Genomic DNA, 14373 nt, shown 5'->3' with positions numbered 1-14373 from the left:
TTGAATCTATAGATTGTTTTGGGTAGTATGGACATTTTTAACAATAGTAGTTCTTCCAAGTTTCTAGAGCACAAAATATCTTTCCATGTGTTTTTGTCATGTTCAGTTTCTTTCATCAGTGTCCTATAGTTTTCAGAATACAATATAGGTGTTTCACTTCAGTGGTTAAATTATTCCTAGGTATTTTATTATTTTTGGTTCAATTTAAATGGGATTGTTTTCTTAATTTCTCTTTCTGTGTATTAATTTTGTATCCTGAAAGTTTGCTGAATTTATCTGTTCAAATTGTTTTGGGTAGTCTTTAGTGTTTTTTGTTTTGTTTTGTTTTTAATGTTTGTTTATTTTTGAGAGAGCGCGCGTGCCTGAGTGGGGGAGGGGCAGAGAGAGGGAGACAGAATCAGAAGCAGGCTCCAGGCTCAGAGCTGTCAGCACAGAGCTCAACGTGGGGCTCCAACTCACAAACCAGGAGATCATGACCTGAGCCGAAGTCAGACGCTTAACCACCTGATCCACCCAGGCGCCCCAGTCTTTAGTGTTTTCTATATAAAGTATCATGTCAGGACACCTGCATGGCTCAGCATCCACCTCTTGATTTTGGCTCAGGTCATGAGATCAAGCCCCGGGTTAGGTGCTGCCCTGAGCATGGAGTCTGCTTATGATTCTCTCTCTCTCTCCCTCTTCTTCTACCCTTCCCCCATTCATGCATTCTCTCTCTCTTTCAAAAGAAAATTTTTATTAAATAAGGTATCCTGTCATCTGCAGATAGTGACAGTTTTACTTCTTTATGAATTTGGTTGCCGTCCATTTTTTGGTCTGATTGCTACAGCTATGACTTCCAGTTCTATGTTGAGTAAAAGTTGTGAGTGTGGGGGCGCCTGGGTGGCTTTGTCGGTTAAGTGTCTGACTTCGGCTCAGGTCATGATCTCACGGTCTATGAGTTCGAGCCCCACGTCGGGCTCTGTGCTGAGAGCTCAGAGCCTGGAGCCTGCTTCAGATTCTGTGTCTTCCTCTCTCTCTGCCCCTCCCCTGTTCATGCTCTGTCTCTGTCTCAAAAATAAATAAACGTTAAAAAAAAAAAAAAAAAGTTGTGAGTGTGGACATCCTTGTCTTGATCTTAGAGTAAAAGCTTTCAGTGTTTCACCATTGAGTGTGATGTTAGCTGTGACTTTTTCATATATGGCCTATATTATGTTGAAGTATTTTCCCTCTAAAACCCACTTTGTTTTGAGTTTGTATCATGAATGGATGTGGAATTTTGTCAAATGCCTTTTCTGCATCTATTGAGATGATCGCAAGGTTTGTATCCTTCTTATTAATGTGATATATCACATTGATTTGTGAAAATTGAGCTGCTCTTGCATCCTTGGAACAAATCCCATTTGATCATAATGAGTGATCCTTTTAATGTATTGTTGCATGTGGTTTACTAATATTTTGGTGGGGATATTTGCATCTGTGTTCATCAGGAATATGAGCCTGTAGTTTCCTTGTTTCATGTGAGGGCAGTGCTGGCCTCAGAATATACGGTATTTGGAAGCTTTCCTTCCTCCTCTATTTTTTGGCAACGTTTGAGAATAGGTATTAAATCTTCCTTACGTGTTTGATAGAATTCACTTGTGAGTCCATCTGGTTCTGGACTTTTTTGTTGTTCATTGGGTGTTTTTAAATTATTCAGTCTCATCACACATAATTGGTCCGTTAAAATACATACTCTCTTTTCTCCCTAATTCTATTTTGGAACATTGTGTGTTGCTGGGAAGTTAGTTATTTTTCATAATATTCTCTTACAATTCTTTGTATTTCTGTGGTGTCAGTTGTATTTTGTCCTTTATTTATAAATTTTACTTGAGTCCTCTCTTTCTTGATGAGTCTGGCTAAAGGTTTGTTAATTTTATTTATCTTTTCAGAGAACCAGCTTTTGGTTTCATTGGTGTTTTGGGTTTTTTTGTTTTTTTTTTTTTTTCTATTGTTTTCGTGTTTCTATCTCATGTATTTCTACTCTAACCTTTATTCCCCTTCACTGACTTTGGGCTTTGTATGTTCCTCTTTCTCTAGTTCCTTTAGGTGTAATGTTAGGTTTTTAGAGATTTTTCTTGTTTCTTGAGATAGGCCTAGATCTCTAAATTTCCCACTGAGTACGGCTTTTGCTCAATCCCAAAGATTTTGGACCATTGCATTTCCATTTTTATTTGTCTCCGTGTATTTTTTATTTCCTGGATTTTTTTTTTTTTTTTTTTAGTTGACCCATTGGTTGTTTAATAGCATGTTTTTTAACCTCCATGTATTTTGCTTTTTCAAGTTTTTTTTTTCTTGTAGTTCATTTCTAGTTTCATACTTTTATTGTCAGAAAAGATTCAGGATATGATTTCAGACTTCTAAAATTATTTAAACCTGTTTGTGGCCTAAGATGATCCGCCAGGAGAATGTAACATGTGCACTTGAATGTATATTCTGCAGTTTTGAGGTAGAATATTCTGTGTATATTTGTTAGGTCTATCTGGTCTAATGTGTCATTCAAAGCCACTTTTTCCTTGTTGATTTTATGTCCAAATGTTTTATGAATTGATATAAGTGGGGTGTTTAAGTCACCTATCGTATTATTACCAATTTCTTACTTTATGCCTGTTAATATTTGTTTTATGTATTTAGGTGCTCCTATTTTGGGTGCAGAGATATTTGTAATTCTTAAATTCTCTTGTTGAAGTGATTATTTTATCATTATGTAATTCCCTTTGTCTCTTGCTGCAGTCTTTGACAAAAGTATTGCTACCCCAACTTTTTTTCCCCTTGCATTTGCATAGAATATCTTTACTCTTACCTTCACTTTCACTTTGTATGTCCTTAGGTCTGAAGAGTCTCTTGTAAACCACATATAGATCGGTCTCCCCCCCCCCCCCCCCCCCCCCCGCCCCCCCATTCAGTCACCCTGTGTCTTTTGATTGGAGCATTTAATCCATTTACATTTAAATTAATTATTCATAGGTATGTATTTTCTTTGTTAATTGCTTTGCGTTTTGTAGTTCTCTGTTCTCTGTCGCTTTTTGGTTTAATGGCTTTTGTGTTATGCTTGGATTCCTTTTGATTTTGTATGTATATCACAGATTTAATTTTAGGTACCATTGGGTTCATATATAACATTCTCTGTGTATAGCATTCTGTGTAAAGTTGATGACCACTTATATTTGAACATGTGCTCAAAAGCATTCAAGAGCACTAAAAGCACTGTTTTTAACCTCCCTTTCCACATTTCGTGTGTATGATTTCATATTTTACATCTTTTTGTGTATCCCTTGACTAATTTTTTTTAATGTTTATTTATTTTTGAGAGTAAGAGAGAGAGCACGAGTTGGGGAGGGAGAAGGACAGAGGGTCCAAAGAAGGCTTTGTCTTGATAGCAGAGAACCTGATGTGGATGTAGATGTGACGCTCCAACTCACGAACCACAAGATCATGACCTGAGCCAAAGTTGGATGTTATCTGACTGAGCCACCCAGACACCCTTCCCTTGACTAATTTTTGTAGATGTAATTGATTTTACTACTTCTGTGTTTTAATCTCCATACTGGCTTTAAAGTATTTAATCTACTACCTTTACTATATGTTTGCTTTTACCTTTGAGAATTTTTCCTTTCCTAGTTTTCTTCTCATTGTGGCCTTTTCTTTCTGCTTAAGGAAATCTCTATCATTTTTTGTGAGACTAGTTAACTGGTGAACTCCTTTAACTTTTGTCTGGGAAATTATTTCTGTTTCTAAATGATAACCTTACTGCCTATTCTTGATTGAAGGTTGTTCCCTTTCAGTACGTTGAGTATATCATGCCACTTCCTTCGGGCCTCAAATTTTCTTGTGAAAAATGGGATTTCCCTGATCATAACTGTTTTCTCTTGCTGCTTCTAAGATTCTCTCTTTATCTTTAGTCTTTGATACTTTAATTATTATAGGTCTTGGTGCAGACCTCCTTAGATTTACCTTGTTAGGGGCTCTGCATTTAATCAAGCCTTTGGCATCTTTCTCCAGAAGGATTAGTTACTTGTTATCTGGTCTAGGTATCACTGTTCCCTTTTCTTTCTTCTATTGCATCTTCTACACAACTACCAAAAAGACCTTTCCCATTAGACATATTTGGTTTCTGTGGCCCTCTTGCTTAAAAGCCTTTATAGTTTACCCATCACATACAGAATAAATGTCAAATCCATAACATCATGTAGAAGACCCATCACAACGTGCTTTCTCTTTTCTAGTTCATGTCTCTAGTTCTTTGCAGTTCTCTGAACTCTGACCTCTTAAGTCTTTGCACACACTGCATGTTTCTCCTGACTTAGGCCCCTTCTCAGTTCTTCTGGCAAACTGCTCTTCGTTCAAACATTGTTTTTGTGCGGCCTTTAGACAAAATTTTTCACTCCTTTATCTTCCACAGTTTCCATTATTTAATTTTATAATGTATTTATTTGCTTTGTTGGTCTTCTGCCTCTACCAAACTAGGAACTCCTTAAAGCACAGAGTTTTAATGTTTTTGGTCATTAATATGCCCAGAATCTATCTAATACTGTTCCTCGTATTAAGAAGAATTCAAATATTTATTGAGTGGATGAATGGATTTATGAAACTTACCTAATTTAAGGGTGCCCCACTTTTGACAGGTGGAATTCGAGTGAAAAGCTTGCGTGTACATTGGCTGATATATTCCTGATGAATTTATAGTCTTCAAACATTCTTTTTCTGACTTTATCATTCTGGACTAAGAAGTCATATATTTAGTTTGTCTTCATTATTGTACCTCCAGTCTCCTCAAGTTCTTTCAATTATTTAAGTTGCTCTTCTCTGGATATTTTTAAGTGCTTTTAAATTGTTTTGTTGGTGGAAATGCAAGCTGGTGCAGCCATTCTGGAAAACAGTATGGAGGTTCCTCAAAAAACTAAAAATAGAACTACCCTATGACCCAGCAATTGCACTACTAGGCATTTATCCAAGGGATACAGGTGTGCTGTTTCGAAGGGACACATGCACCCCCATGTTTCTAGCAGCACTATCAACAATAGCCAAAGTATGGAAAGAGCCCAAATGTCCATATGTATGTATGTACACACACACACACACACACACACACACACACATATACATACATACATAGATACATACACACAATGGAGTATTACCCGGCAATCAAAAAGAATGAAATTTTGCTGTTTGCAACTACGTGGATGGAACTGGAGGTTATTATGCTAAGTGAAATTAGTCAGAGAAAGACAAAAATCTTATGACTTCACTCATATGAGGACTTTAAGAGACAAAACAGATGAGGATAAGGGAAGGGAAACAAAAATAATACAAAAACAGGAAGGGGAACAAAATGTAAAAGGCTCTTAAATATGGAGAACAAACAGAGGGTTACTGGGAGGGTTGTGGGAGGAGGGATGGGCTAAATGGGTAAGGGGCACTAAGGAATCTACTCCTGAAATCATTGTTGCACTATATGCTAACTAATTTGGATGTAAATTTAAAAAAATAAAACAAATTAAAAAAACATTGTCTTGTTGGGAGGACCCACATGACTCCTAATTCTACACTCCAGATGGTTTGTATACAATAGTATCTTTTCTTTATTTTAGATATACTCTTTTAGGTACCCAGAAGCTGTCTTGAGCAAAGTTGAGAATTCAGTTCTACTGTTTGTTGTTGTTGCTGTTGTTGTATTGTTGTTTCTGCATATGATGCAACATTTTTACTTAGAATACATTCTGATTCAAATAGGTGTTTTTACTAACAGGAAAACATCAAATTGTCATTCCTTATAATTTCATGTGATAGCCACAAGTTTTAACCATACTTGCTATACACCCTTATACTCAAATCTTAAAACCAGTACATTGTATGACTACTTGTGATGTGATCAAAAGCCTATCATTACAGGTAGTCAAGTATATTGTCTTTTTTCACTTATATTTTTACTTACTTTGAAACTACATTAATTCAAACATGTTTCTTTAACTTCGAGACTATCCCTCCTATTATCCCATCATCCTCAATTTTATCTTCTTTTTGAAACGAGGATAGATTTTTATTTTTGTTTATATTTAACTCTCAAGAGTCTGAATTACAGGAGTTCTGCAAGTTTCCCAAGAAATAATGTATAGCACAGCTAAGCTCTTATTTTTACAGGGTTGCTGCATAAATGACATGCTGATAAGAATCCAGAGTGAAAAGCTAAAATTTCATGTGTTGTCTAATCACTTCTGTATATTTGATCACTTTAAAGGATTATTCCCAAAACTGCCTTTATAACTGACAAATAAGTTGGCATAGGAACATTTTCTGGGGGTGCCTGAGTGGCTCAGTAGGTAGAGCATCCAACTCTGGATTTTTGGCTCAGGTCCTGGTCCCAGGACTGTAGGATTGAGCACCCTGTGGGGCTCTACTCATAGCATGGAGCCTGCTTATACTGTCATATAGCCCATCCTAGTGCCATATGTACATAAAAGTAGTCAAGTTTATCTGTTAAAAGATTACTTCCCAGCTTGTAAAATGTGAGTTGCTACTACCGAGTATTTAACAGATATTCCCCTCATTCAAAATTAGGAGGCTTTATAGATCTGTGCTTAGCAAAGAGCAAAGAACTAGTGAAAATAGTCATTAGTGACATTAAATTTAAATTTGTTCATTTATTTCAGCCTATTAAAAATCTATTGAATAAATGAATGAACACTATTAAATGCACTAGGCTCTATTAAATGGATACAAAAAATACATATAAGAATAGTCCTTTTCCCCAGGCACCTTGATTTCGTGTCCAGCTTGATTTCAGCTCAGGTCGTGATCTCATGGTTTGTGGGATCGAGCCCCATGCAGACTGCAGGGACTCTGCTTGGGATTCTCTCTCTCTGCCCCTCTCCTGCTCACACTCTCTCTCAAAATGAATAAATGAACTTTAAAAAAAAAACAACAACAACAACTTTAGAACAAAAAAGAGTAGTCTTTTTCCCCAGAGAGATTTCTTAGGCAGTAGAAACACACTTCAAGTTAAGCAGTGTTTTGCACAGGTGTGCATATAGCCTTTGCCAAAGGGATGGTATAAAATGCAACAGGATATCATGAGATCATTTTTGGGGATTCAGGAATCTGCAGAGTATTTGGACAAGGATGAAGTTGATAGAGAAGAAATCCTAATAAGCAGACTAATGACCAATTTTATTTTGAACTAAATTTTGTAGGGAAAATACAGATATGGGTCTTTTCCGACAAGTTCTTAACCTTAAAAAGAAAAACTATTTACCGCTCTTCGTTTTATATACTTGCGTTTAGGACAATAAAAGACCTTCGTAATGAAATGTGTATAGTGCTTGTTATTGCTAGTTAATTGTAAGTTTAAAAAGTAAGTTCTCAAAAGCATGTATATCACCATAAAATCTAAGAACTCTCAAGTATCTAAGTGAAACATCTCACTTGAACAATTTAACGTGATCATTACTAAAAAATTGATAAAATATAGACCCTAAAAAGGAAAAGCATTCATTTGAAACTTCCCCAAACCCTGTACTCCAGATATAACCCCCTATTAAAATAATAGTTAACATTTGTTTCAAATGGTTCTGTGTATTATACCAGGTATTTTATATATGCTGGGTTAATTTAAGATTTTGTATAGTGCTTCTGGCCTTTATTTACAAATATGAGTTTGCTTCTGTGTCACTAAACAGATTAATTTTTAATGATTGGATGCATTCTATAATGTAGTCCATGTTATTAACATACTTATTAACCTGTAGTTTTTGTTACAAGTTTATATTTTTTTCCCCCAAGTTTCTAGATTTGGTTAGCAGGACCTTATATATTATAGATCTTTGCATTACTGTACAATTATTTCCTCAGAATCAATACCTAGAAGGGGACTTTCAGATTTAAAGAATATGTACATTTTAGGACTTCAGGTTCATTTTGTTAAGTACCTGTCTGGAAATATGTGTCCATTTATATTTCTCCCACAACCCCCAGAAAAATCCTTCTCTCCACCCCCTCTCTAACCCTAAATGTGTTTAACTTTTGTCACTCTGAATGAGGCACTTCATTGTTTTGACATTTGATTTTTAGTGAGGTTGAACATTTATTTCAAATGTTTACGACCATCTGTATATTTGTACATTACATGCTCCTGTCCCTAGCCCATTTCTCCATCTAGTATGCATTTCTTAACTTAATAAGAACTCTTCCCTACATTACATGGTGGGCATTATTTTCCTAGGTATATTAGTGTTTTAATTTTGTTTCTAGTGGTGTTAGCTATCCTGAAGTTTTCATTTTTATAGAGGCATATCAATAAAGTATTTCCTTTATGGTCATGATTAGGAAAGGAATTTTATATTCCACATTCAAGTCATCTATTTTAAATACTATGGCAGTATTCTAAACTTGTAATGCTTCTCACAGTTGAAATTATTAGTGTGATTACCTATTTAGCATCTTTCTTCCTCACCAGACTGTAAACTCCATAAGAGCAGGAATCATGTTTTGTATAGCTTTATCTCTGTTGTCTGGCATACAGTTAGATATGCAATAAATATTTGTTGAATGAACTGAAAATGTTAATCCATGTGGATTGAGATATATATGATAATAGAATAATACATAATAGATTATATAATAGATTATATATCTTACATTAGATATAAGATAGAAAAACAGGTGCCTGTATCCATTTTTTTTTCCCCAAATAGTTTGACAGTTTTCTCCAGTGTTTTGTTTTTGTTTGTTTGTTTGTTTGTTTCCCAGAGAGAGATCACAGGCACACAAGCAGGGGAGGGGCAGAGAGAGAATCCCAAGCAGGCTCTGTGCTGTCAGCACAGAGCCCAAGACAGGGCTCATTCTCATGAACCATGAGATTATGACCTGAGCCAAAATCAAGGGTGGGAGGCACCCCTCCAGTGTTTTGAATAATTCGCACACACACACAATCTTTCTCTCCTTCCCTCTCTGATTTGATAGTTTTACCATATTAAACAACTTATGCAGATATTTGAATTTCTCCAGATTTCATAATCTGTTTTACTATTCTAGTATCGGTATCACATAGTATGTTAACAATGGAACAAATTCTCCCATATTTCACTTTTTCTAAACTACCCTGACTTCTTACACATTTACTCTTCTCACAGAACTTTACTGCCATTTTGTCAAGCCCTTAGAATCCCATTGGAATTTGGGATTTTGATTAGTTTGAAACAACATCTTAAAATATTTATTCTTCCCATTGAATAATATGATGCCTTTCCACTTATTTATGTATTTTAATTTCCTTAGTTTTTTTTTTTTGTAGAAGATCTAATGTTTTATTGAGCTTATTTATACTTTTCGTATTAATCTTTGTAGCTAGCTTCAGTTTGGAAGTGAACAATTTGAATCTTTTTCTTTTTTCTTAAGCTTTCGTCAGGAGTGATAAACCCAAACTATTCAGAGGACTACAAATCAAGGTAAGAGGATTTTAATGGAATCCTTTTTTTTTCCTTCAGTATTGTTTTCTGAATTAAAATATTTGAATACTTTTTTTTAATACCTTAGAGCAATTTTAGGTTTGCAGAAAAACTGATCCAAAAGTACACTGCTCCTATATATACTCCCTCCCTACTCTCACCTTACTTCATCCCCACTTCCCTTATTAACATCTTACATTGATGTGGTATAATTGATGAACCAATATTGATACAGTATTCATAAATTCTGTAGTTTGTATTAGGGTTTATTTTTTTATATTGTGTAGTTCTAGGAGTTTTGCCAAATATATATAATATCATGTATGTACCATTACAGTATCCTACAGAATAGTTTCATTGCCCTAAAAATCTCCTGTGCTGTACCTATTCATACCTCCTCCCTGCCCCACCCCAAACCCTTGGTCACCCTTGGTGACCACTGATCTTACCACCTCTGTAGTTTTTTCATTTTCCAGAATGTCATATGGTTGGAATCATACAGTATGTAGCCTTTTCAGGTTGGATCCCATATCTTCTTGTAGCTGGATAGCTCATTTCTTTTTAACAATAAATATTATTAATATTCTGTTGTACCATCATTTGTTTTTATATTCACCAATGGAAGAACATTTGGGTCACTTCCAATTTTTGGCAATTACAAATAAAGCCACCATACACATTTTTGTATTGACATAACTTTTCAACTTGTTTAGATAATTACCTAGAAGCACAGTTGCTGGGTCACATAGTAAGCCTGTTTAGCTTTATAAGAAATCCCCAAACTGTCTTCTAAATTGGGTGTATCATGTTGCATTCCACTAGTTAGGATGAGAGTTTCTGTGACTCCACATCCTCACCAGCATCAAGTATAGTCAGTGCCTTGCATTTTAGCCATTCTAATAAGTACATAGTATTATCTCATAGTTTTAATTTGCAGTTCCCTAATTGAGCATCTTTTCATAAGCTTATTTGCCATCTATTTATCTTCTTTGGTATATCTGTTGATCTTTAGCCTACTTTTTAAAATTTTGTGATACATTAAGTTTATCATCTTAACTATAAAAATACAGTTCAGTAGTATTAAGTATATTCACCTTGTGCAACAAATCTGTAGACTTTTTTCATCTGGCAAAACAAACTCTATACCCATAAAACACTAATTCCCCCTCTCCTCCTCCCAGCCCTTGGCCAACCACCCTTCTGCTTTGTTTATATGATTTTCACTACTTTAGATACCTTATAGGAGTTGAATCATGCAGTATTTGTCCTTTCATGGCTGACTTAATTCACTTAGCATCCAGGTTGAAGCATGCAACTGGATGTCTTTTTCTGCATCTACTGATGTATTTTTCCTATTTAGCCTATTGGGGACGATATATTACATCCATTGATTCTCAAATGTTGTGCCAGGCTTGTATACCTGGAATAAATCTAAATTGACCATGGCATATAATTCCTTTATACATTGTTAGATTTGACAATACCTGGTTGAGGATTTTTACAACTACATTCTACATGTTTATCTCTTGTAGACTAAAATGAGGTTTTGAATAGTCAAATCTTTTACTTTGTAGATAATTAACCAAAAATGATTACATAGTATTGTTATTGATTCATTAACCTAGAGGGCCTATATTTCTGAACTCCACAAATGGGTTGAGAATATACCAAATGCTGGTAATCACATCAGAGCTTGTCTCCAGCTCTAGAGTTCACAATCTAGAAAAACTAAAGCATAAATTGCTAAAAGGTCTAAGAGCTGCTTTCATCATCACTGCTACATCTTTAGTTATGTAGTTCTACTTAATTTAGCAATGAAGATTGATTTTGAACTGAATTGGGATATGTTTGTTGATGGTGTTGATCACATTTAGCCAGAGTTAGAATTTCTCCATTCTGTCAAAATATTAGTCAACTAATTATAACAACAACAAAATCATTGGATTTCTTAAAGAAAATTTAAAATCCAATACAGAATTCTGATAATTTGTGTGCACAGCCTACTTCCAGTCATTCTCATTTGGAACTTGTCTGCCTCCTCCTCTAAGTTTTAAGCTCATCTAGAGTTTAAGTGTATGCAATAAATATGTTACATTTAATCTTAAATCTCAAATGATCTTGCTACCAACAGGTGTTTTTCTTTTTAGAGGTAAATGTGATTTTCTCTTTTTTTTTTTTTTTTTTTGAAATCCCGGAAGACCTGTTGTGATGTCCTGTAAGCCTTATTTTTATTGAGTTAAGCTGGATTGAATTGGTTTGGGTTTGGGTTGAGGCTGAGAAGCCTCTTCCAAGCAGATAATAATGATTCATTATTGTCCTTCTTTTTTGTAGTATGTTCGTGGTTCAGACCCCGTATTAAAGCTTTTGGACGACAATGGGAACATTGCTGAAGAACTAAGCATCCTCAAGTGGAACACAGACAGTGTAGAGGAATTCCTGAGTGAAAAGTTGGAACGCATATAAATCTTGCTTCAATTTTGTCCTATCCTTTTGTGACTGTATCAAATGAAATATTATAGTACCTAGAGAATATTGTAGTTTTGCTTCCTTCTCTGTCTTTTTCCGTGAGGCATTAAACATCTAATTAACAGTTGAAGTGGCAGCACAGCTCACGTTACCCAGGGATTTGGCACGCTTAACAAAACTCATTTTTAATAAAGTTCCATCCTCCTATAGTTGTTGGGACCACTAACAAAATGCTTTGTAATAGACCTGTGGTCAATTAGGCAAATGATGGTTTGTAATAATTGGTCCAGTTTTACAAAGGACAGATTTTTAAATCAGGGAGGTTAATAAGGGAGAGGATTGCTGTGCCTCATCCATGCACTGTGTGCTCTTTGAAAGTAATAACAAAAAACTACAAAGCAAATAAGATAGACTGAGCCTCAACAGATTGCCTGATTCTCAGATTCTCTCATATTTTTGTAATACCCAGCTTTCCTTTGAATAGAAATGTTATAGTTTATAATGAATGTGTTGCGTTAAAACTTTATGGCTTCATTATTGTAAAACAGATTCAAGATCTACAGTAAGAGGGAAGCATTCACAACGATTTGCATTAATGAAGACTACACAGAAAACCTTCATGAGGATTTGTGTGGATCTGATGATATTTAGCAAATTTTTGTGCTTTACCTTCTTACAGAAAAGCCAATTTAGAAATGATCGTTTTTAAGACCAAAATATAAATAAAGTTTCAAAAATCAATGAGAATTTGAAATTCTGATTTGTTCTTTCATGTCTAAAAAATGATACATTTCTCAGTGTATTTTTTATGTTCTTTTCGTAGAAGCCCTCCCTTTTTTATCCAGATTATTAAAATGGCTACACTGCTTGAAACTTATAACTTATTGTGGGTAATGTTGCTTTATATTTGCAATTTTTTTCTCTAAATTGCTTTCATCCGTGAACACATTTTTATTGATACCTTCTATAAGGAATATTTCAAAAGACAGAATTTTTATGCACTATTAAAAATGATTTTTCTTGGGGCACCTGAGTGGCTCAATTGGTTAAGCTTCGGCTCAGGTCCTCATCTCACAGTTTGTGAATTCAAACTCCACATCAGGCTCTGGGCTGAGCATGGAGCCTGCTTGGGATTCTCTCTCCCCCTTTCGCTCCCCCATATCCACATGTGTGTGCATGCTCTCACAGAAATAAACATTCATTTTTAAAAAATGATTTTTGTTGCTTGACCCTCTGTTTGATGGTCCACTCAGAACAACATTCATCCAAATGAATTTAGGTCATTTAAACCTCTTACTAACTTATCAAATTGGTCTAATCTTATTATGTCAGCTTAATCTTAGGATAAATTATTTTAATCTGGAAACTTTAAAAATAAATCGAGAATTAAACCATCTAAATGAAGGATATTTGGAAGTCTTTAAAGACAACTCTACCAGAAAACTGTATATAGAATATTTTAATAGAGATTGGTTAATTTTTACTAGCATTTTGTATCCTGTCCTATTTTAAATTAAGTATGTTTATTAAAGCCATGAAGAGAATAAACCCTAGGCAAGTTGGTTAATCAATATACGAGAAGTCTTGAAAAACAGACTGTGATCTACCTTTGATCATTTAGAGTAATGGGAATAACGATCATTGTGATAGTACAAGACCCTGGATAGTGTGGCACTAATTCCCAGTGGCTGTTACTTCAGAACAAGAGGCAGGGGAAGCAGTCATGGACAGTGGGAAAAGCACAAGGAGGTGCTGCCACATACAGATGAACAGTAGAAGGGGTGACATTTCAAAACTTCTGGATTGGCACAGGACACTAATTGGACTGCTGTCTGGGCAGGGAGAGCCAATTAAATGAGTATCTGGCATTGGTTTAAAAAAAAACAGTGAAGAGAAGTTTAAGAAGTCCTTTTAAGTTATTATATTCAAGTTATTATGAGAGATCAAAAGAGGCTAAAGAACCCCACAGGATCTTAGAACTTGAAGTTCTTAAGTTGATGAATAACCGTGTTTCTACCAAGCTCCACTATTTTAACTGTGAGGTTCACTGAATCAGCCAATTCTGACTTTTTCACCAGTTCCAACCAAAGGATACCTGAAAGCCCTTTTTTAAAAAAATGATTACCAGGAAAGAGAAAAATACTGATCCAAAAGTGTCATTTTGTAGCCCAGTTCTGACATTTGATTAAGCTTATTTATGTTCACAAATATGAATATGTAATACTTGATACTTATAAATTTGTTCCCCCTGCCAAAGTGGTACATAAACCTAAAACAGTTTATCTCTAAATTCCTGAATTTGGCAAAAGCCTCATAAAAGGAACTACGAACAAAAACTAGCATTTCTTGTTTTAAGAGGATTTGAGGTTTAAAAGCTAATCTAAAATTAAAAGATACTAAAATGCAGAAAATGCTTTTGAAAGTAAATACTGCAAAACTTTGGAAA

General features: G+C 35.0%; 1 protein-coding gene across 2 annotated transcripts in view; it reads left to right on the top strand.

The window, feature by feature from the left end:
* SELENOF (selenoprotein F) overlaps positions 1-12674 on the top strand; it is a 54688-nt gene extending 42014 nt beyond the window's left edge. Inside the window, exons 4-5 of one of the 2 annotated variants that reach the window (XM_042952526.1) lie at positions 9412-9461; positions 11793-12674. In XM_042952526.1, the coding sequence (XP_042808460.1) occupies positions 9412-9461; positions 11793-11924 (182 nt within the window). In that variant the 3' untranslated portion in view covers positions 11925-12674. The remainder of the gene's footprint in view (positions 1-9411; positions 9462-11792) is intronic. The other variant, XM_042952527.1, reaches the window with a different exon arrangement.
* Positions 12675-14373: the final 1699 nt, after the last annotated feature.

The sequence above is a fragment of the Panthera leo genome, chromosome C1 (genome assembly GCF_018350215.1).
Source record: "Panthera leo isolate Ple1 chromosome C1, P.leo_Ple1_pat1.1, whole genome shotgun sequence".
NCBI classification, from domain to species: domain Eukaryota; kingdom Metazoa; phylum Chordata; class Mammalia; order Carnivora; family Felidae; genus Panthera; species Panthera leo.
This window is presented reverse-complemented; position numbering and strand designations above follow the sequence as displayed.